Source organism: Zosterops lateralis (genome assembly GCF_965231275.1).
Source record: "Zosterops lateralis genome assembly, chromosome: 10".
Taxonomy (NCBI): Eukaryota; Metazoa; Chordata; class Aves; order Passeriformes; family Zosteropidae; genus Zosterops; species Zosterops lateralis.
Window position 1 is genome coordinate 5,024,893 of NC_139770.1, and position 24,261 is coordinate 5,049,153.

At 38.5% G+C, this 24,261-nt stretch overlaps 1 protein-coding gene across 1 annotated transcript; it reads left to right on the forward strand.

Annotated features, from left to right (window-relative positions):
- ECT2 (epithelial cell transforming 2) lies at positions 1–24,261 on the forward strand. Its single transcript, XM_083868274.1, has 23 exons — positions 1–147; positions 1,166–1,245; positions 2,336–2,518; positions 3,054–3,143; positions 4,053–4,160; positions 5,231–5,304; positions 5,431–5,561; positions 5,701–5,816; positions 5,996–6,058; positions 6,398–6,620; positions 8,152–8,288; positions 8,959–9,078; positions 10,113–10,181; positions 11,110–11,220; positions 12,169–12,265; positions 12,970–13,051; positions 13,971–14,049; positions 14,239–14,358; positions 15,622–15,760; positions 16,795–16,949; positions 18,854–18,961; positions 19,556–19,702; positions 22,977–24,261. Exons 1-23 carry the CDS (start codon positions 18–20, stop codon positions 23,064–23,066), a joined length of 2,652 nt encoding a protein of 883 aa, XP_083724400.1. The 5' UTR covers positions 1–17; the 3' UTR covers positions 23,067–24,261.

Here is a 24,261-nt window from a genome sequence, read left to right on the forward strand (position 1 = left end):
AACAAGGCACAATAATCATGGCTGACAACAGTACTCTGGTGTCTGAAACTGGGAGGAGCCTCTTGGCCGATTCTTCTGTTCTTGATTCAAAAATTATAGAAACCTCCAAAGAGAATATATTCCGTGCAACTGTTCTGGATGTTGAAGGTAATGGGGGCAGTTTATTTTAAGACAACTCAGTTTTTGCAATGACTGATTACTTTGTTGGTATTTAGTAGTTTTGAGAAACCAAAAGCACTTTGAACTCCAAAATTGTATGTACAATATGTACAAACTGTATTGTATGTACAGTAGGGAAAAGGGTGTTGATCTGGAATCCTTTCATTAAGAAAATTTGGGGTTACAGCCTGAATTGAATGAATTTTCTGGCTCTTGTACAGAAAGCTGTCAGTTCCATTTGATGCCTCTTCTGTGGAATGAATCACTCCAGGTGACATTTTGACACCAATGTTTGGAAACTGCAGCTGCTCTGTTGTGGACAGATTAATAGGTATAAGGTAGAGAGGGGGAGAGATTAATAGTCTTGAGCCCAAAAATAATTCAAGAACAAATCTTAAAATTAAAAAACAACCACCAGTGCTTTTCTCCAAGGTAGTAGCCAAAATCTGCTGGTGGTCTGTTGATGCAAATGGAGGCAACATTTGTTCTTACTCCTAATATTTTGAAGGCTTATGTATACATGGAAAAAAAGAACAAGGCATCTAATTTCAGTTCTGATATTCCTGGTAACTGCTCAGTTACCAAGAAAGTAATGAACCCTGTCAGTCAGGAACACAGAAAACAGAAAAGACACCAGCTGTCTATTTCCCAGCAAATCTTGGTACCTAATTCTGCTAGAAGCATTAAGCCTGTATTTTTTTGGGGTTTTCATTTGCTTGTTGTCTTTCCTCCTCCCTACTCCTTGATTTACATTCTTGCTTTGACTGGTCATTAATTGCAGATTGTTGTTTCACCTCATACTAGAAAGTTTGGGCTTTAACTCAATTGGGTATGCCTTAATTAAAGGACACTCTTCCTGAAGTAACATTTGTTTTCAGGATTGTTTCTGATAAGGAGTCTTGAAAGGCTCTCTGCCTGTGTTCTTTTTGACATTATTGCTTGATTTAGACATAACATGGATTTTTCTGCTAAAATACAAATAATATCCTTGCTTCTCTCTAAGCAGAAGAAATGCCTCAAATAGAAACAAGAGTGGTTTTGGTTCAGGAAGCAGGGAAACGTGAGGAGCTTCTGAAAGCCTTGGAGGTATGTGGGCCTGAGATAAAACAGTCACTGGAAGGGCATGTTGTGCCTTCAGACTTGTGGTAACCAATTTGCTCCTGTACTAAAGTTCTCCTCTTCCACAGACCATTAAGATAATGGAAGTACCTGTTATAAAGATAAAGGAAAGTAGTCCTGATAAATCAGAAGAAAAACTAATAAAAAGTATTATTCATATGGTATGTCATGCAATTCAGCACACGTAATTGCATGCAGCATGTTACACTTCACTGGGTCTGAGATGTGCTTTAATTTGTGTTAATTGGGCATAATGGCCATAATATATGCTAATGGTTCTGATGGTGTCACAGCTCATCAAAATTAGCACTTTTTAAAAATCTGGAGTAATACTTGCAGCTCTTACCTAGTGGTGTTTTCTAACAGGGGCCTCAAAATATCCCTGGGGACATCCAACTGCATGCTTGTATTCAGTCACACATAAGTCTGTGCTATGAACTGACTTTGTAATTGTCAATGGGCTTCTCTTTCAACTGAAAGCTGAATTTAAACTGAAGTGCAAGAAATGCTTTTCCATTTCTTGATGGGAAAGACACAAGAGATAAAGTTTGGAACTAATGTTTGAAATTGGAATGGACCAAATTTTTTAACCCCTTAAAAATATCAAGCAATGAACAAAATCTATTTCTGTTCTGTAGATGTTCTGCGGAGTGGAGCTTGCTGTTGCAAACTGGATGCTACTTTTTATTAGCATCCCAAAGTACCCTAAGCTGTTCTGACAGTCTGAAATTTCATTTATCTTTTGAGCTTAGGGTGTTTTTTCTATGTAGCTGCTTGCAATGCTAAATTATCAGTGTGAACTGATATGTAAACTGCTAAAGCAACCAGAAGTCTGATTCTTTAAAAGAAGGAATTACTTTGACATTCAGTCTTAAAGCATGCAGCAGTTCATAGTATGCTTATGCTAGAGAAGAGTGCATTGCATTCAGCTTTCACAAATCCTAATTCTGCCTCTGAAATATGAATCACACATTTTTCTAATGGTCCAAAATAAACATTGGTTGAATTTTACACTTGTGCCTGAGTAATGCTTTCCCTTTCACCCCTGTGCATGAAGGAAATTAAAATGCCCTACGTAAAGACAGACACGCTAGAAGAGCTGGGAGATTCTGATTCCCCAGAATTTGAGACCATCTTCGTTGTGTCAGACTTCCAGACTCCCATCTTCAGCAACCTCTGCAAGGCGGATTGCCGAGTCGTCGGGCCGCCGGTGGTGCTGCACTGTGCACAGAGAGGAGAGGTGTGTGTGCTTCCTGCTGAAATCAGATCACTAGTTTCCTGCTGCAGGGACTTATAACAGCTCACAGTAAAATCTCTCTTGCTTTTCCAATCAGTTATAAACGTTCCTAGCAAGAGAGCTTGAAGAAAAGCAAGTTTCTAGTGCTGCGTTAGAATATTGCACATAGGCAGACAGTGGTAAGGCTACAATTGCTGCTGTAGCTGTGGGAGTTGTTGATCACCACTTGGGATTGTGCCATTAGGAATGGCACCATACAAATGATTCTCCAGTAATGAGTTTATATTTCCAAAAGTTGTGATGTGCAGCAGATAGACTGGGGAGGAAGTAAAAGGATGGAGTGGTACACGTAGAATTTGGGGATGCTCTAGTTACTTTTACAGCAGGCCTGGAGCTAAGGTATAGCTGAATATACAGACCTAGCCTAGTGTCTGATGCATTTTTAATACTAGAAATAATAGTACTGTATTAAAGGTAATGTGAGAACTTTAATGGGAGCAGTATGGTGTTGACTCATGAGCTTTCTTCTTGTTTCCAGCCGTTACCTTTCTCCTGCCGCCCACTGTACTGTGCAAGTATGATGAACTTGGTACTGTGCTTTACAGGATTCAGAAAGAAAGAGGAATTAGTAAGTAATTTATTCTTTGGATTGGTAAAATCACGTTATAGAAGACATTGTCTTCATAACTCATAGGGTTTACCACAGCTCAAGCTTGTATGGGGAGAATGATTTGTCTGTTCTTTTGGGTTTTTTTTGTTTTGCAAGTCCAGAGGCAGTGATATTTGAAGATGGGACCAAAACTTTGTTCAAGTCGTTTTATCTGTGTTATTTTTGGTCACTTTGTGACATTAAACTGCCCTAATTCAGTAGAGCTTAAAGTTTTGTAAGTTGAGGCTTCAGATAAGATGTTTACCCAGTAGTCTCCTCTTTTTCTGTACAGGTGATAGAATGGCCAAGTAAATCTTTGTAGCTCAGTTCAGAGCATTTGCAGGCATGTTATTTTGTCATGATATTGTGCTATCAGGACTTTACTCTTTGTTTGACACTCTAGCACTTTGCTTTTCCATTTCAGTAGGCAGTTGCCATCTAATTTCCCTACTGGACATCTGGGAATCAATGATATGGCTCCACATCTGCATCTGAAAAAACCCACAAAACCAAAAGCCTTTGCCTGATGTTGGGGTTAGTTAGATTTGATCTAGAATTGACTAAATCAGCAAGGAAAATGTCGAATCTGACAGGTGTGAAAAGGTGAAGGCATTATGTATGATGATCATGAGGGTACTGGTGGCTGGGATAGTCTTCAGGCTACATGGCAAGGCTGTATTAAATGTTGAAATAAAAATAAATATAAATAGTTCTTTTGATGTATAAGCTATATCTTCTGTTGATGTGAACAATTTGTTTCAAGAACAGATCAGAGTATTTCTATTTCTAGACATTGAATGTAACCTTCTGTAACTTTCTTTGTAAACCACTTTTGTACTGAACTCACTCTTCAAAAGATCCTGAAAACTTTTCATCTTCATTTTTCAGATTAGGCTCGTGACCCTCGTTCATCATATGGGTGGAATTATTCGAAGGGACTTTAGCTCAAAAGTTACTCATCTGGTGGCAAACTCAACACATGGAGACAAATTCAGAGTATGTAAGCTTGAGATGATGTTTCAGAGAAACCTTTGGAATTTGGCTCTTGTAGACTAAGTTTGTTCATTGTACTTCAGCTCAGAAGCTCATGTTTTTTCCTGTACTAACAGCAATAACTTGTAGTGTTGAATTCATCTGTGTGGTGTTCAGCTTTGGAATGTTTTTGTCTCTGTGGGATATGTAAATAACATAAATTTGAAATAGACAAGTATGGTAAATAACAAGGTTCAAAATGGTTAAATATTGATGCTACCAGTAGTTAAGGCAATGATGAACAAGTGCCTGCTTTTGTTTGTCCAAACTATAAACTTTGAGGTAACTTGCAAGAAGCTTCAGTCCTTAACTGGTGCATGTCTTTTAAAAAATATTTTTAACTTGTTATGTGTGAAGATTCAAATATTCCATTATGTATAAACAGACATGGGTGTACTTTTTCTTTCCTGGTTCAGTTTAGAAGTAAATAACAGATTATAGGTTTTTGTATTGTCTCATATGATGTAGCAATTTCTATGCCTCTTGACTCTCCCTTGTTTGAATTATTGGTAGGATATTGCTTTTTTTTTTTTTTTCTTTTTTTTTATAGTCTTGCATTTGGAAGAGAAGTCCTACTTTCTGTTCAAACACTCCTTTCTGCCAACTCAAAGGAGAAAATGTAGGAAAATGTACAATCTCTCAAGCAGTCATGGCAGTTACCTTTCAAATAGTCACTTTCTCTTTGATAAAAGCAGGATGGGATATTTTTCTTACAAAGTATCAAAAGCAGAGAAAAGATCCCATATTCCACTGGAACAGAGATTTGATTTTGTGTTTTTGTGAGTGATGAAGGATATCAGACTAACAAAATGGTGCACTTTAGAGGAAATGTCAAAATAGCTATTGATCTGATCTCCTGAATTCATACATTCTAACTCTGAGGAACTGCAGTTGGATATGATTCTTGAAGGAATATATTCACTTTTTGCAGTATCTGTCTTGAAAAGTAAAAGGAAGGTTACAAATTTTTCTTGATGTGGGGAAAAAATTAAATGGAAATATTTGGTACAACTTACGCTTTTCCTGTTTTGTAGATTGCTGTAAGCCTTGGTATTCCTATCCTGAAAGCTGAGTGGATTTACAAGGCATGGGAGAAAAGGAATGAAATGTAGGTGTTTGTTTTCCTTCAGCCTTCACCTTACGTCCTACTCACCTGAAATATTGTGAGCTTCTGCTTAAATACTGACATGAATCACTTACTAAGTGACCTTTTTGTGCATCTTCTTTCTTTCAGTGATTTCTCTGCAGCTGATGACAACTTTAGAAACCAGTTCAAGGTTCCTCCCTTTCAGGATTGCATGTTAAGTTTCCTGGGATTCTCTGATGATGAGAAAGCTAACATGGAAGAAATGACAGAAATGCAAGGTGGTTGTTTATGAAAACCCGTGGGGAAAAAAGGGGTGGATTTAATAATGATAGGTGCCACAGAACTGTTAAGTAAGATTCTAATTTATAACAAGAACCTTCTTTCCACTTGCTAATTTGCTTTTTGTTTTTTATCTAGGAGGACATTATTTACCAGTTGGTGATGAAAGGTGTACACACTTGGTGGTTGAAGAAAGTACAGTCAAAGATCTTCCATTTGAACCTTTAAAAAAACTTTATGTTGTAAAGCAAGAGGTTAGTGCTGCAAATTCTTTAGAGAATGCTGCTATGTAGAACTGTGTGTGCCACATGCAAGCACATGGCTTATTCTGAAAAAATATCTTCCATGACAACTGTGTTACTATTATAGATTATTTTGAATACTTTTAACTTAGGGTGAAGCTCTGTAATATGTGTTTTCCTTTTTCCTTTAGTGGTTTTGGGGAAGCATTCAAATGGATGCCAGAGCTGGAGAGTCCATGTATTTATTTGAGAAGGTATGTTGAGCACTCCCACAATGCACAGCATATTTTGGTGGTAAAATTAGCATGCAACATAATGTGTGTGGGACCAGAGATCAGATAGTTTAAAGCAGCATTTAAGTTCCAGATAATCCATAGTAATTTGGAATGGAAAACTCTTTGTACTTCCCAACAGTTTTACTTTTAGTCAAACAAAACACTACTGCGGTTTCTATTTTAAAAAGGGGAAAAGAAAGCTTCACACATTTTTCCTTGGCTTCCCTAAGAAGTTGATGTCTGTAATAATTGATCTCTGCACTGAGCTGAACAGGACACAGAGAATAAACCATTGAATGAAGTTTTCTTTGCCTACAGTCGGAGAGTCCCGACTTCAAGAAGTCAGTGTCGCTGCTGTCCCTGAGCACTCCCAACAGCAACCGCAAACGGCGCCGCTTGAAAGAGACTCTGGCCCAGCTGACCAGGGAAACTGACCTGTCCCCTTTCCCTCCTCGGAAACGCCCCTCAGCTGAGCATTCCCTCTCTATTGGCTCCCTGCTGGATATTTCCAACACTCCGGAGTCAAGCGCTGCCAACGGAGGTAGAGCTAAATCCTTCCATTCAGCCCCACTTACAGTGTTTAATAATTCCTTCATGCAGGTGGAAATGGTGGTGATGGGGGAATCTTACAGGTTCTTCTACAGATTTGCAAAGTAATTCCAGGCTTTTGCCTTTTTGAGGTGTAGAGGAAAAAAATGGAGTGAAGAGTTCAGACACAGGCCAAGCTGCCTCTTGTCATCACAGTAACTGTGTTCATACCTGGAGGAATAGATGTGGAGGTGATAAATAGGGAGTACAGTTGAGTGTTACTCCAAAATGCTTCAGATACTCTGTTGGAATCTGTAGAAAATTACCAGCATAGTCAACAGCAAATTGTCTGAAATACCCTCCACAGGATACTTGGAGGGAAAAGGACAAAGATTCTTTTCTAGAAGAGTTAAAAGGAAAATTCCTGCAGGGCCCACTCCTAGGTTTTTGAAATGTTCTGTTGAGGCAACACTGTTTGTGCCAGCAAACTGTCATGTCTAAAACTTCACAAGAATATAAATCATCAATTGGTTTTGAGTGAATGGACAGAGTTTTAAATATCTCTGCATGTGGCTCTTGTGAAGAGAGGAACTGCAAAGTTTTGGGTTAGTCAAAAGCTCATACCCCAAATGTTTTTAAAAGGTCTGGTCCAACATATATAGAGGACATATCTGGAGCTGCTACTGCTTTAAAAATGCAAACTCAAATTACATAAGAGCTCCCAATGAGGCACAACCTGTAAGTCATAATTCAGAAGATCAGCCTTCTTGGATGATGCTGTGCTCTTGTTGCCCCTGGTAGGGAATTTTCTTCTCATCCAACAGCAGCAGTCTCAGAACATGCTATTTTGGAAACAACAGATAAGGTACTTATTCCATTGTTAACTATGGCAGTAATGAGCTTTGATATCAAAAAAGTCAGTGGAGGTCTCTAAAATCCAATACATGAGCAAGTATTTAAAACTCATGAACTGTTTCAGGTCTGCCTTGGCTTTAGCTTTTGACTTTTGAGCCTTTCTTCTTCCCCCAGTAGGATGAAATGTAAGAGTTGTGTGCAAGAGCTGATTTTAGTAAATGATTTTGAGGTACACAACTAATGCAAGGATGGTAGGCAGCTGAGAGAATTGTTTACAAGGGAAAGTGAAAGTAGAAAAGCACTTTTGTACCAGTGTATAAATAAGTAATGTTCAGCGCCTAATCCTTGCTTCCTGCAATATAAGGTACTAAGAATTGGGTCAAGTCATTGACCTGCCCATAAATGGCTTATTAGTTTCAGTCTAATTTTGAGGAATTATGTGTTCCTGTTGCTCTATAAGTAGGCTGTAATAAAGAGAGCTATTTTCTTAAAACAGCCCTGGTAACTACAATATAGGCTTTAAAATAAAAATGCCAAACTTATCTTCAGTTAACAATTCTGAAGTTGTTTGTTTGGTGGTTGGTTGTTATTTTTTTTTTTTTTTTTTTTTTTTTTTTTGAGGATGAGCTTTTTTTAGGGACTCTATTGTAATAAAGCTCTATTTTCTTTTGGGAATATCTCTTCATCAGAAACACCAAAATCCTGTGCAAGACCTTCCAAAAACTCAACTCCTCTTCCTCTCAAGCAGTCTGCAAGATGGCAGGTTGCAAAGGAATTGTATCAGACAGAAAGTAACTATGTTGATATTCTGACAACAATAATTCAGGTAAGATGGTTTTAAAGCCAGTCCAGGTCAATTATAATAATGTTTCACATTAATTAGTATTTTCAGTCTGTGATCTGCAGGCTTTTGAGGGCTTGGGTGCATCAAAGCTTCATAGGAAGATGACAATATAAACAGTCTCATGTAATTTTACTGACACAAAAATACTCAGTTTTAGGTTGTAAAATACAATTTCTAATCTGGAATTAGAATTCTAATCTGGTATTGCAATATATATGGAAATTGGAAGTGTCAGGAAAATAGGATCTTTATGACTAATATTTTAGATATTAATGAATAGAGAGAGATGGCAGAGGGGAAAGTCTTTTTTGAAATTATTCCAAGAAGAGCAGAATAGCAAACAACTTACAGGAAGAGCTTAATTTCTTGAAAGTTTATTTCTATTGCAGCTGATTATCTACTTAAAGAATGAGCCAAGCTGTGTGTGAGTAGAAAGAGATGAAAGGGGGTTATGCTGTAGAGATGTATCAAACTAAGTGTTTGTATTTTCAAACCACTCTCCAAAACCCACTCTTGCTGAATGGAGACATCTCAAGATTGTGACTGCAGGAAATTATGATCTAGAAGGAAAACACTGTTGCTTTCATAACTATTTCTAACAGAATATAAGGAGGGCATTAACTTTTTTTTTTTTTTTTTCTTAATCCCTCAGTTATTTCAAGTTCCATTGGAGAAGGAAGGACAACTTGGGGGACCAATCCTTGCACAGGAAGAGATCAAGACCATATTTGGCAGCATTCCAGATATTCTTGATGTGCACACTAAAATCAAGGCAAGCTGCACTTTCTCCCCTGCAGGGGAAGCTTTCATAGGGTTTTTGAATATTTTCTGCATGGTTTCAGTTGTGTCTGCTGAAATAGGTATAGACTCTTCCTGGTGCTGATACATACTCTTTCAAATAGTGGCATCTGCTTGTTCCCAGCAGCATTTCACTGCAGGCTTTTAAAATAGAGAGACTTGCAGACTACCTGCAACTTGGTGATTTGTTTGTACAGTTTTTATTGTTTTTTTCCAAGCAGTGGGGTCAGTCTGGTTAATCAGGCCAGCTATTGATGTGTGCCCACTGAGACAGAGATGAAAGTAGAGCTGTGTCTGTGTGTCAAATCTGAGTCACCTGCAGCAGACAGTGCAGTGAGAGTTGCTTTGATGTAGTTGTTGTGTTTTCTTTCATCTTTGGTGTTATAAAGATATGAGCAGTGGCAGCAAAAAACCAATATTAGTGATAAATCCTTTTCACTTAAGGTGAATCCTGAGCCTTCAGTTGTGCCCTCCTGTCCCTCTTACTGTCTGAAGGTGATTGAGCTTGATCCTTATCAAGCTCCTATGGGCTTAACAGGCTCTGTCTCACTTTCCTTGACACCCTGGTGTAGCAACTAAGTGGAATCTATCCTAGTTCTATTTCAATCCTATCTTATAGACTTAAGTCCTAGATAAGTTGTACAGTCTTAATTAGAATTGGTTCAACTGCCTTCTGTGTATCCTTTTTCAATATTCCTTTGGGATGTGTTGTGTATGGTGTGGGATGCAGCAGTGGCATCTTGCTGCAGAGTTGGCTGGTCCTGACATGCTGCCAGGCTCTACTTGCATGGATTTACAGTTATATGTACATATTCACTAAGCCAGAGATCTCTTGTTTCAGCCCTCAGTGGACTGGAGGGGCTGAATGTAAAATTGTACAACTTTTAGGATTGCTTGTTTTGTCAGCATGGACACACACCTAATGATGTGTGTTTGGCAAAATACTGATCCCATTTAATGGCTTTATGCTCAGCTTGTTTTCTCTCCCCATCCCTGCATGTATTCTAGGAAGACCTGGAAGATCTTATGATAAATTGGACTGAAAGCAAAAGTATTGGTGATATCATTCTCAAATATGTAAGTTCCTGTTTCTTTCTTTGTGCTTCCAGCTATTATCTTGCCTTACAAACAATCCTCTGCTAGGAGCTAGCAAACACAAGGAAAGCACTGCTGAGAAAGAACTACAACTTGCATCATTTTTTTTTTTATTTAGACTTTACAATTGAATTAGGTGATACAATCCATGTCAAGTTTTAGTGTATATGTCTGTTCACAGGTATGAAGGATTTAAACTACAAATAGCCACAGTTTGAGAACTGTAATTTGCAACACAGCAGACATGCTTTCTACTCAGACATTAAAAGCCACTTCCTGGGCCTTTAGCCATCTGCTGCCTCTGATCAATAGTAAAGAACTAGGAAAATAACTTTTCACAAAAACTTCTTATGTTCTTTCTTCAAGGCTTGAAACATGTAAGTGAATAAGGAGTCCTGTGTAGAACAGGAAAGCTTAGTCTGGGACTGCAAAGTATTTTAACATAAATAGGCTGCTAGGTGTCTTGTGATTTTGCTGATCTGATGATTTGGAGACAAATAGTGCTTGTCATTCAAAAGCATTCAGTCTAAGGTGTTGCTTCTGGTGATTTAAGAGGTGATTGCAGTAACTGGTGAAAATATCTGTCTGAAATTTCCAAAGTTCTTACCAAGAGCCTCTTGCTGGGTGAGAACCTGCCTCTCACTTGAGCTGCTCAGCAGCTTCTGAGATTGTCATGTTTGCTTGATGCTGGTGAGAGCAGCCTGCCTTTCATCAGCAGCATCAGCCTGGGGCATCTGCCATGCAAAAATGTCTTGTCTTGTTCTGAGAACACGTATGGGTTTACAACACGTTTTTTATTATTCTTTATTGCAATGTGCCTTTGAGCAGCTTTGTATGGCTCAGGGCATGTGAACATATGTGCAATGATACATAATATGTAAAGCAGAGCCCTAACAGTTGTTTCTTTCAGTCAAAAGACTTGTTGAAAACATACCCTCCATTTGTGAATTTCTTTGAAATGAGCAAGGAGACGATTACAAGATGTGAAAAGCAGAAACCAAGGTTTCATGCCTTCCTAAAGGTAAGTGTCTGCAGAACTAAGTCTATGAGTAGAACATGGGGTCTGTTACAATGTTCTACTGAATGTAGTTGATGGAAGAATGTGAAACTTTGAAAGCTTGAAGGAGTGTGAACATCTCTTGGTGAGACAAAAATAGGAAGGACTTGAACTTCGATCCCTCAAGCTCCTCATAAGACTCTTTCAGAAAAAGTCTGAGTTCCTCCTCTGTTAAACAGCTTTCAAGGTAGTTTGATTATATGTATTTGTTGCTGGAAAAAGTTCCTCCCAAATACATGTCTTCCCTTTTCTGTAAAGATAACTGGAGCTGCTACTTTGGCCCCCTCCCTGTGTTTGTGAGACTTGTATTTCTGAAATAGCTTTTAACTTTCCTTGGGCAGCTGTGAAGCTGCAGGGAGGTAGAATTTCTCAGCATTCTTGTGACTAATGAATAGGAGCCTAACAGGGGAGATCTAACAGGAAGATGATCTTCAAAGAAAGCTCTCTGAAGATGAGGCTTAAAACTCTTGATCTCTTCAGATATGTGTGTACTGTTAATAGTGCAGTGTAGCTTTAACTAAATAGTCAAGTGTAGCTATATCTAAATAGTCAAGTAATCACACTGACAGTTTCAGCTCATGTTTTCTGAGGGACTAGGAATTACATCCAAGTATTGATATCTAAAAAATGGGGAACATGTAAGAGAACAGGCTGTCCCCAGTCCCACTCCACATTAGCGCCTGGAACAAGAGCTGAAGGGTTGATATGGACCCATTAAAATTAGACATTCTGGGAACACTGTGTAGTTTAGAATATAATGTGGTTTTTAACATGCTCTGTTAATAAGTGTGGTAAATGATTCTCACACTTGTATAGCTATGCTAATTTCAAGGAAAGCAAGTTTTCTCTGATCTTGTGCTTTTCTTGTGTATGTGTGTAATAAAAAAGTAAACGTTATTTTCTTTTCCCCAGATAAATCAAGCTAAACCTGAATGTGGCCGCCAAAGCCTTGCTGAGCTCCTTATTCGTCCTGTTCAAAGGCTGCCCAGTGTTGCCCTTCTACTAAATGGTAACCCAGTGATGTAATTTTTATTAGTTTGTCTGTGAAGGTGTTAAAACCACAAGATGATATCTACTTCTTGTAGCAACAGGTTTTCTTATCTCAAACAAGCCTGGTTATGTGAGTTACCCATGATTCCTGCCAGTCAGTGAGACCCACTACTAAAGAAAGCATAAATTCTGACTAAATTCCACTTGTTCATACATTTGTATGCAGGATACAGATAGAGGAACAGTTTGCACTGACAATTCTGTCTCTTCAAACAAGAATATAATTGAGATTCAAATGAAACTAACATAAACTAGAGAGCAATTCATATTGACAAGGCTCACAGTTTCATGTGTTCTGCCTGGTATCAACCACTTGCTGTAGCAATGATTTTGTTAATAAAAATAATAAAAAATTCACATCACCCTTTGCTTCAGGTAGAAAAAGACTTCTATGCTTATGTGTGCACTTCAATTTAATTTTTATTAAGAGTTTAAGGGTTTGGTTTCTGTATTGTATTTGGGTCTCTTTTTCTTAATGAGATGTCTGGACATCTTCTGTTCAGCCTAGTTCCCCACTTAATCAGTGCTACTTGGACTCCAGGGTAGATCTTATTTCTTCAGTCAGCTTATCTTAACTCAGTTTAAATTTGAGTTTTTCATATTTCTTTTCCAGCACTTGTAATATGTGTGGAGCTTTTATTTCTTTATTTTTTTTAATTGTAGATATTAAGAAACATACAGCAGAAGAGAACCCAGATAAAATAACTCTAGAGAGAGCTATTGAATCATTAAAGGAGGTGATGACGTAAGTCATGTAGATTCTATGGAACATACTGTTAACCATACTGCATTTAGATCTCTCTATTCCTCCTAAATTGTCAGTATTATGTTGCCACAAGGAACAGTAAGTAAACAGAACTGTAGGTGTTCTTCAGCCTCCTTTTGGCTGCTGTTGTCACTTTGGTGTTCTGTGCCAGAGCTCTGAAGGAGTCTGTGACGTTACCCAGCACTTGGACCTCTGCTGACTCCCTGCCTCAGCAGAGACTGTCCTCAGTCCTCTCTTCTGTTCCAGCTCTTATTTCTATCTATTCCCTCTGGAATGGAAGAGATGGATTTTGTCTTTAAATCTTATTTCTGTGCATGTATCTACTGAAAGGACAGACTTCTGGTGGGAGATGAGTTTTTCTTCTAGTCCTGTATTAGCTCTTCTTGGCGCTGTTCCATGAGTTAATTAGCTGAAAGCTGAAGTTGTTTAGATTGTAAGTCTCACCTCTTTTGAAGTGTAGCGTATGTCTCCAGCAAGGAGAACTCCTGCATTAATTGGGTAAATGTTTGCCCAGTTTTAACAACAACTTTTAAATTGTAATTATTCTTGCATCTGCTGCTTGGTGAGCTGCAGCCCTGATTTGGAGGAGACAAAATGCAGGCTGTAAAGAACTGAGTTGTGTCAGTCTCTGGTTCAAAATTTTGCAGGGGAGGGGAATTCTATTTTAACTGATTAGTGTGTGAAGTGCTGGTAAGGTGACAAGAACAGTGTTCTAGAGCTGAAGTTTCCTATGTGATGTCATGTGGTATTTGGCTATTTTTTCAGGCAAATGTGGCAATTGCTGCTTTATAAATTCTATTCCTGAATGTTTAGTTTTATTATTTTTGTATGTCTTAAATGCAGTGCATCCATTTACTGTTGCTTGGCATTGGAGATTAATATAATGTGTTTTCCTTAGACACATTAATGAAGACAAAAGAAAAACAGAGGCACAAAGGCAGTTCTTTGACGTTGTCTATGAAGTGGATGGATGTCCTGTAAGTAATTCCTCCCAAGCTGCAGATCTATTAAATTACTGCAGTACTTTGTTCCCTTTGCAAAAGTGTGTGAGGCTACAATGCAATGGTGCTGCTTTAAACAGATTGCCAGTGATCATAAGCTGTAAGCAAGCAATAATCCAGCCCTTGAACTAAATGCTTAATGAGCTTTTTGCTTGTGTCATTCAGGCCAATCTCCTGTCCTCCCACCGCAGCTTGGTTCAGCGTCTGGAAACTGTAGCACTTGGTGATGACCTCTGTGACAGGGGAGAGCAGGTCACACTCTTTCTGTTCAATGATTGCCTGGAGGTAAGGTACCTGTACCAGTACATCTCACTAACTGAATTGTAGAGGGATTGACATTACACATGAATATAAATAAGTAAAATTTAAGAACTTTTGAGGCAGAATTCTAAGTCACAGATTGCTGATGGGTCAACATGTGCTGATGTTTCCTCTCCATTAACTACAGTATAAGCAAACATAGTAAGTCATGTCTGCATGGCTGGGAGGTGTTAATGTAGCCTTTATGTCTTGCAGCCAGAGTAAAAACATAAAAGCAGCTTAATGTGTTAAAAAATGTTTATCTGAATAGCACTTTGCATAGCACCGATGGATGAAAAAGTGCTGGAGTCCTTGGCTCATCAGGCTGTTTGTCCTTTTAAAGTTCAGTTGTATATAATGGGAGTGAATAGTGGGCCTTGGTAGATCATCTGTCTGTTCTTAGGCTACCAAAAAACCAAAATCATAATAAATGCTTTAAACTAAAAATATTAAGAAGAACTAAAGGGGAAGAATAATCTAGCTGGGTTTTGGAGACTAATGTGGAAAAAAGGACACTTTCATAGGGTACTTGATGCTGTCTGCAGCAGTGAAGAACATTGTCTTCACAGAAGACCAATTCTAAAATAATTCAAAATTAGTGCTGTCCTAAACAGCACTTAGAGACAAAAGCCTGTTCCTGTGACTAGTGATAAACTCTCCCTGAGAGTCAAGTTGACTCAGTTTCATCCTTTCTTGTAAAGGAAGGAAAGGGAAACAAAACCACTTTTAATAAAGCTTCTTGGCTTGTCTCTTGGACAAGAGACAAACAAGATGCATTACTTTAACACACAAGTACCTTACATATTTTTATGCAAAGCCTCTCAATGGCTGCATGCATAAGCAAGTGATATTTCTAGGACATAACACACCACACCTTAGGTTGGTTCATGCATATAGATGTTGTCTTTTCTATTTAAATCTAGGCTGCCTTGTGGTAGATTTCAAAAGACCCTTGTTTGTTATGCAGGGTAGAATTGAGGTCTGTAATGCAAAATTACTTCCTCTCTAGGTATTTTTTAAAAATTTATTGTATTTTTCAGCTGAGTGTTTTGATGCCAAGTAACAAATATTGCTGGGCCACTTGGGCTGTAGGCAGTGAGTAGTGAGATAAGTGAATTCCTTTAAGATTTATGTGGTAGAGCAGCAAGATTTTCTGTGCCTCCCTGGATAGTGGAAGGTAAAAAATATAGAAAGAAAACAATGGCAAGAGATCTTCCAACTGACCCTGTCTATTCTATTTAACTGCAGATTGCGAGGAAACGGCACAAAGTTATTGGAGCTTTCAAGAGTCCTCATGGCCACACAAGGCCTCCTGCATCTCTCAAGCATGTTGTTCTCATGCCTCTCTCCCAGATCAAGAAAGTCTTGGACATCAAGGAGACAGAAGGTCTGTGTGTTTTGAAGTGCTGTGCTAGTTAAACTATGTTTCAGAGTGTGAAGGAGGAAGTTCTGCTGTTGTGGGATGGAATGCTAAAGTGTACTTATTGTATGGTATGTTAGGTATGTGATTTTAGTAAAAGCTTCTGTTTGAATCTCTGTATGAGCTTGAGAATTCCTTGTACTGATGCCTTTTGGCTTTTCAAGAATGGCTGCAGGATGCTAAATTTGGCAGAACTACTAGATGGCATTAGCATAAGCCAACCAATTGGCAGTGTGACATAAACAGAGTTAAACACTTGACAGCTCTGGATTTACAAAATAAAAACCAAACCTCAAACTTCAGCCCAGAGCATTAGACTGGCCAGGGAAAAGTGCGGTTGGTGTGAAACCAAATTTTCTTCTAACTGGTGATGATAATGCTCAGGAGGAACTGTGCTTGGCATCTTAAAAGATGACTTAATTTCTCTGTCTGCTTTGCCATACTGCTCCAGCCTTGATAGTGAATTATAAAGAATCTAGTCACACCAGTTTCTAGATTTCTATATCCTGGCAAGATTTGGTGTTTCACTGTAAGTGATGATATACACATCATGTGTTCTGCTTTATGTTCTATGAAGCACCTGAACACAAACCCAGTTAAGAGAAATGGCAAAGAGGATAAGGTGAGGCTGACTGCTCTGCAGATTATTTGGTGAATAATCAGCTATTACTTGAACAGCTGATTGCAGCCTCTTGATGATGGCTATGGACAGAACTCTGCTCTTGCAAATGATACAACAGCTGATGTGTAAATAAAGACAAAATCATTGTGCCAAATCATGTTGTCTGTAGCTCCAGCTCCTGGCAGACAGAGGGTTGACCCTTCTGAAATTTTCCCCTCGAATTATATATTAAAAAAATTACTCTTTTTATTAACTCCTTGGGTTGTTTTTGTTTTTTTTTTTTTTTTTTTTTTTTTTTTTTTTTTTTTTTTTTTTTTTTTTGTTGTTTTTTTTTGTTGTTTTTTTTTGTTTTTTTTGTTTTTTTTTAAATAAACTGTAGATTGCCAGAAAGCTTTTGCCTTAGTTGTGAGGCCACCTACAGAGCTGAACAACAAGCTGCTCAGTTTCCAGATGACAACTGAGGAGCCTCGCAAGGAGGACTGGCTGAAGACGTTGTGTCGGCACGTGGCCAACACTATTTGTAAAGCAGATGCAGTAAGTACTCTGGAACCATGATTGAAGCATTCCCCTCTTTTTGGCTTTAAGCACCTGAAGCTAAAGAAGTGAATAGTGGACATGCCTGAGGTAAAGTAGAGCAGAAAACATTTGTGCTAACGTGTCTGCAAGTGAGTGGTTAAAAGGCAGAAGAAGAAACAGCCTGGAAGTTAAGTTTGTGCAGAAGCTAAGTAGTGCTTAAAAATCAAAAATTATTTATAATTAATTTGTGATGGTGAAAGATTTAACTTTGCACTGTAATTCTAACAAGAGTTGTATTCAGCTTGCTTCTTTCACAGCTATCTTTGAATTTACAATCCTAGTGGTATAGATCACTTGTGTTGGATTAACTCTGTATTAGGTTGAGTTCTTTGCTCTACACCATATCTGATCCATTATGCAAGAGACATGACACATCTTCTTCCCATAGACAGAAATCTACAACCTTAAAACAAGGAAATAAGAAAAAGAGTGACATGAAGGAGGCACTGGCCTTGTCACATTTCTAGAAATTCAGCATGTGGGCTTTCTATAGTCAGAAAACCACTAATTTGAGGAGTAGATCCTCTTCAATTACAGCAAGAGGCTTTCAGCTAATGCTCTAATTATGTAAAAGTCTATGCATATCAGTCATCTCAATTTGCTGAAAATATGTGCATGACATGTAGCTGAAGCTACTTGGTGTAAACTAGGAATGCTTTATGTTCTGCAGTGCATTCTTACAGTGCAATATTTGGTTGTAATTTTTAAAGGCATGCTTGTTACAGGAGAGGTAATTAAGTAATGAAAACAGCATCTTGGTTTCATTTTGTGTGTCTTGTAATCTAGGGATTTAGGAATAAGAGATTTGGGCTATGTAGTTTCCTTTCCTTTTTAGGTACTGAGCAGGAAAAGTGCTGATGTGGAAGTGTTAATTTACTTTGGCCTGTGTGTTGCCTATCTTCACTATTTTGTCACGTATAACTTGGATTTTTTAATAGAAATTAAACCTTTGTGTAATAAATGCATCGTTCCCTCTTGCCCCAAGACATTCAAATGACAAATTGTAACCTACTTTGCTGAATCCCATTAGTTATAATTTCCGTACTTATTGCTTTGTACCAACTATATAATACTTCTTTCTTACTGATTTAAATGTCAAATTGAGCTTCAATTTAAGCACTTTTGCCTGGTTTTAGACTTCTAGACTCATGTGAATGAGAACAATGACTTTGCCACCTGGTGGCAGCAAAGGCTTTGGCTACTCTTCCTTAGTCCTTGGGAATGGCCATAAAGCTGCTGCCTGGGGTCTTTCTAAGATATATATTTTTTTAAGTGTAAAATGTCTTTTCTCAAAATACAGACAACAACAACAAAAAATCATCCCAGCAACTTCCCACTCCCATGTGTGCCCCCTAGGTTTTGTAAGTCGGTAACCAGAGATTGCTTTGCACATGCTGGAGCTTAAGAATGAGGCATGAAAAAAACCCAAACTCATGGCTATTCTGTAACATGTATTGCCCTTAAAAAGTCTTTAGTCTTAAGGTTTGGCAGCTGGAGCTCTCAGGATTTCACTTCAGAAATGTGCTGGATGTGTCAGTGGAATAAAGCAGTGTTTATCTTGGAAACTCCTTAGGGATGCCTCAGAACTACTGCCTTTAATTTGGTCAGCCCTGGACTTGAAACTGAATCAGATAAACTGAATGTAAAACTACTGATGAAGTGGTTTCACAAACTGATTGCACCAGCTGTTGATCTAATGAAATGGCTTGAAAACAAATAGCTGCTGGGCTGTATAAAGAGTTAAATATGGAAGAATATGGCAATTAAACCCTCTAAATCTGATCTAGTGGACTATAAAACTATATTTTGGCAAGTGATGATATTTAACTATTTACTATTATTAAGACTATTTTTGTCTACAGGAAAATCTCATTTATGTTGCTGATCCTGATTCAGTTGAAGTAAATACTAAAGATATGGACAGTACTTTAAGCAGAGCATCCAGAGCAATAAAGAAGACATCAAAAAAGGTAAGAGTGCATTTTAGTCAGAGAATTGTTCTGGGATTCCTCTTTCAGGTGGTTTGTAGTATTTACAGTACTGACAGGAAAAACTTAATCTGAACTAAAACTCTTAAATATAATCTCCTTACAGAAAGAAGGTAAGGGGTGTTTAAGGTTTTGGAATATCTGTATATATAGTCTTAAGTATTACAGTCCTAAGTATTATGTAGTCACTTTTGAGTCTGTTATGGAACTTATGCTGTTTAATACTTTGAGTCTTTTAAATATAATGCAAAATTGAGAGCAACTTAAAGGAGAGGGGGCCTGACTGTGCAGGACTCGGGGATGTGGGGAAGCCTTGGTGACCAACCTTGCTTTGACTTCTCCCTAAATCTCTTCCCTCCTCTCTCCCTCCTGTGCTGTCCACATATTTGGACAGAATGAGAAGAGCAAGGATGATGGGGAGCCTTTAAAAAGTCAGATCACTTTAGGTGTGGGTGTTGTGATCCAACCACCAACACTTGATCCACATCCTAGAGATGTTCAGGATGAGAGCCTGTATAACTGCAGCTATTCCAGCCCGGTTTTTGTCAGTGTTTAACCACGTGCCACTCTCCTCAGGTCACACGAGCCTTTTCTTTCTCCAAAACCCCCAAGCGAGCTCTCCGCAGGGCTCTGATGTCCCACAGCGCCACCGAAGGGCGGAGCCCCAGCTCTGCCAACGAGAGTTTCATCGGCAGCCGCCTGACCAGCACCTCCTCCCTGGCGGTGAGTGACCTCTGTGCAGCCCGGGAGGGCCCCTTCTCCTCTTCACCCTCCTTCCAAGGCTGCTGCTGCTCTTACTCTAGCAATCCCAACATCCACAGTGGGGGAAAAAATATTTTTAACTGCATTCATTCATAGGGATATTATTTTCAAAAGCTGTTTAATGAGAAGCTTTACTTGCTGAAAATGCAGCACTAGAAACTGGGAGTTGCCTTCTACATTTATGTTGAAAAACACCACCAATGTCTTTTGCTCGGGGTGGAATATGTTTCCTGTTCTGAGAGAGTGAGAAAGTTTCAACACTAGTCTTATATTGGTTCATGCTTTTGATTTTGAACACTAAATAGAAATGTGGTGTACAACCCTGAATAGTGTGGTGAATGTTTCAGTCAAAGTAGTGAGATTTCACAGACATCCTGTGAAACAAACTGGGAAGGAAGGGTAGAGAAACATAGATGCTGCAGCCTGCAAGTTTTTAAACAACAAGGGAATTATCTCCTTGTAAATGTTTAAGAAAACTTGGTAAAATAAAATATTGTTCTACATATTGCAACTCTTCTGCTATGCCTGGCTGCCTGTTACAGCTTGCTTCTGCTACATTAGGCCAAACTCAATTTCCTAATACAGTCTAGTAAAGCAGGCTAGATTTGGAGGAATCTTTTAATCTTTACTTTTTATTACAGTATTTGAGTAAATTTGGTGAGTAAACAGCTGCTTTCTAGTCTGTAGTATGTGGGACAGAAGGCCAAGAAAAGGGAATCCTGTTCATCTTTTTACAACTGACTGATGTGTCAGTACTTTAATATTGAGGTAATTCAGTATGTTTGAGTGGCCATTAAATTGTACAACATAAAGATATATCCCTGCTCTCCCACATGAGAAAATATGAAGCAGTAAGGGAGGAAGTATCACAGCAGACTCCCTTGCTTTAGAGGAAAAAAAAAATCTACCAATGGGGCTATTGCCTAGCTTTATGTAGAGAGATTTTCTTCCTTCTATTTGATTATGACAACCATTGTTTTTGCATTCTAATCAACTTCATTTTGATACAGCACTGCATCTCATTTCTCATGAACTTTAGAGCCATATACTTTTCTTTTTGTGCATATCTGCCCCAGACAGAAATACCTGTTTTCCACAGAATCTTACAAACTTGAAAAACCATGTTCCTGTTTCAGATTCTTCCCAGACCTCTTGCACCTCTGCAATAATAAGCTGCAGCTTATTATTGCATTATGTGTTGTGTGGTGGTAATTTGCATGAACCCTGTTTGGTTCAGTGATAAGGCTGAGGGGAAAAGAGGTTTGGATTCCAGCCCCTCAAGTTGGAATACCACTGCAGTTGTTGATAGAAAACTAAAGCTGTAGGAAACCTGACTGAGTCCATTAAGAGTCAAAGCTTTTATTCAGACATGTTGTTTTATTTAAATAAAATCCTGACCTATGGTTATGTAGGAATTTTTTGGTGTAGAAAAAAAAAAAACCCATAGAGTAAAAGTATCAATAAAGCTTGGATGCTTGGGTTGTTTTTTTTTTTTTTTTTCTTGTTTGAACTAACTCTTGAAACCTTCCTAATTGTAGATTGCTCGTTCCTCCTTCATGTGCAGCCTCAGTGGAGCTGCCAAATGTGCTGTTCATGTCCATCGCTCCAGCTCTGTTGATCGGAGCTCTCAAAATTCCAAGCCTCGACCTGTGCTGTGTCCTGGCTCTCCAAATACTCATCTTGCAAATGCTGTAGAAGCAAAAAAAGCCTCTTCCAGCTTGGAAAGCTTAAATCATCATGCCTTGGAGAGACCATGTACTTTCCTTTGTGCTGATGCTGGAGATGATAACCAGTGTGGTGCTGGGAAATTCTGTGCATCAGATCCTGACTGAAGTGAGCAAGAAATCCTGAGTTCTATTGGTACAGCTCTAATGCACAAAGGGCTTCAAATGGTGTTGGGTTCTTCTTTAACATCCTCTAATGCACAGGGTTGGAGTCAGCACTCACATGTGGTTCTATTTCTGGTTCTGGGTGCAAGCTTATTTTTTCACAAGCTTTTAAATGTAATTTTTTGTGGGTGTTTTTTGGTTGTTTTTTTTTGTTTGTATTTTTTTTTTTTTTTTTTTTTTTTTTTTGTTTTTTGTTTGTTTGTTTTTTTTTTTTTTCTTAATTGATGTACAGTTGAATTCCTCACTGTTTCAGTTCAGTTGTCCAAATGGCCATGTAGCTCACTGGCCAGACTTCTGAGAGCTTTAATAATTGGGTTGCAAGGAAGTCTTGAGCAGCTCATTTTACCTGTAGTTTGTTTCTTGTTCTCTATCTGTAAAAGAAAACGACATGTGGTATAAAATACTTGAGTCTAATAAGAGCTGCTCTATAAAGAGGAGCATAGGGTTAAATTTTCAGATATTACCAATGACTGCAGATGGAGGACATGCCATAAACAGGCATAGGGCATGTTCACAGTGAAGTGTGTTTATTCTTACCTGCCCAAAATATCCCTATTTAAAAGCTTCTTGAAGCATGCAGGTGCACGAGCTGCCTAACTACCGTGACCTGTTGATGTGCTGAGAAGCTTGGCTGGCTGTTAAGAGCAACAGAGGATTGCTTGTGAAAGTATCTTGAGGTCTAATGTGGAAAGAATATAAAATCTCAGCTAATCCAAAGAGGTTTACTTTTAGTGCTACATATTGATGTGTTGGTTTCGCTGTAATTAAGTCTCAGAAGCAGCTTATTCTCCAAGCATCAGAAAAGTCAGCTCCTTGCCTCGTGTGTGCCCATCCAGGCACGGCTAAAGCAAGCTCTGACAAATCATTGGGATGGCTGTTGCCTCCTGCAGCCAAGGAGACATGTGTTCAGCATCTCATTTGGGGCTCAGAGCTGATGATAACACAGACAGTTGTAGGATTGGAGGGGGAGCTCTGTTTCTCTAAGAGATGATCATGGTGTATCTTGCCTTCATTTTGGAGGGAGATTATTACTGTAAAAAGTGATGCAGGATGTACACTAATACTTGTTAGCAGCTACTCTTCAAAAACATGATCTGGCATTCCAAATCTCTCGAGGCTGGTAACAAGGAAAAAAAAGTCTTCCTTCTGCAATTTTTAAAATATGTCAAGTTTTCTGTTCAAACTCTAGAAATGCTGAATCATTAACTTCAAAAGCTGCCAATCTTCGAGATCTTCTGCGGTCACACATCCCTTGTATATCTCAAGACTGAGAAGTGCCTCCTGCACTATTGAAATTGGCTCATAAGTGATCAGTAACTGATATTTATATTTTTTTTGTCCAACAGGGCGTTCCTTCTCCTTCCTTGGTCAGCCTTCCCTCGATCTTTGAGAGGAGGAGTCACACATTAAGCCGATCAACAACCCACTTGATATGAGGCAGGTGGGAGAGACTCTGCTCTTTGGGAGTGACTGACAAGCAGGTGGCTGTGCAGTGACCTGTTCCTGACATTAATGGTACCTTAGTCATTAGCACTTAGCAATGATTAGCAAAATGTTAGGTAACACTAAGTTAATCACAAGAGGGGGTTAGTTGTGTTGAAGCAGACCAGCCAATCACTGGAAGAAGTAACTTGGCCTTCCTTTAAACACAGTATTCCCTTGCACAGATTTATTTCCTTACCAGCATAACTGAAACACTTTCTATGGAAATTGTCTCCTCCAGGCAATAAACTGGTTTGTCAGATCTTGAAATGAAGATGATGATCACATAATTTACTGCTAGTTGGGATGACTCTTATGCTTGCCTAACTTCATCTACTGGCAGAGCACTCTAATGTTTGAATTGTGGATTTCCTAAATGGAGATACATTATGAAGTACCTGACCTTTCAAGTATGACAGTTAACCTGTTGTACAGCTGCTTATTTGAGATATTTTATAAATGTAGTTGTTTATAATTAAATAGAATTGAGTTTTGTGATTATGATCTCCTGCAGCCTCACTGTAACACAGTGGTATGAGGAGCTTTGACCACCAAAAATGATCAATTGAATTCTTTGTCTTGCTTTGAAGTGGAAGTCTGAAGAAAAGAATTACACTCCTGTTCAGCAGGGTTGTTTAAAAACCAAACCCCCACACATTCCCCATACTTGGTTAACAAATCATTATTTAATACATGGGATTATTGGTGTGACATTGTAACTTCAGGGTCCAATTTTGGCGTGTCAGGTTTCAGTGTACTATTCCTAAGGCTTTTAGGCTTTCTCATGTATTTATGTCTTCCTTGAAAACTCTATGTTCACTTCTGTCATCTCTGAACAGTTTGTACCCTGCAATGCACGCTCACAAACTATCTAAATATGTAAATTTCTGCATTTCATTAACAGTTCAACTGTTGGTATTAGCAGGAGTTCACAACTTCTGGTTTCTTTTTAACCACCTGTGTTTTGTCTTGTATCTATATGTAACTAGTGATGCTTTTGAATGTGTCAGACTGCACTGTTTTTTATATCTCCTTTTGCCAATCTGAGCATTGTAAATAAACTGTTTAAAATAACACTGCTTCTGACTTTGCTAAACAAGCTTTTATGAAAGTTTACTTTTTTATGTGGGGAAAAAAAAAAAAAACATT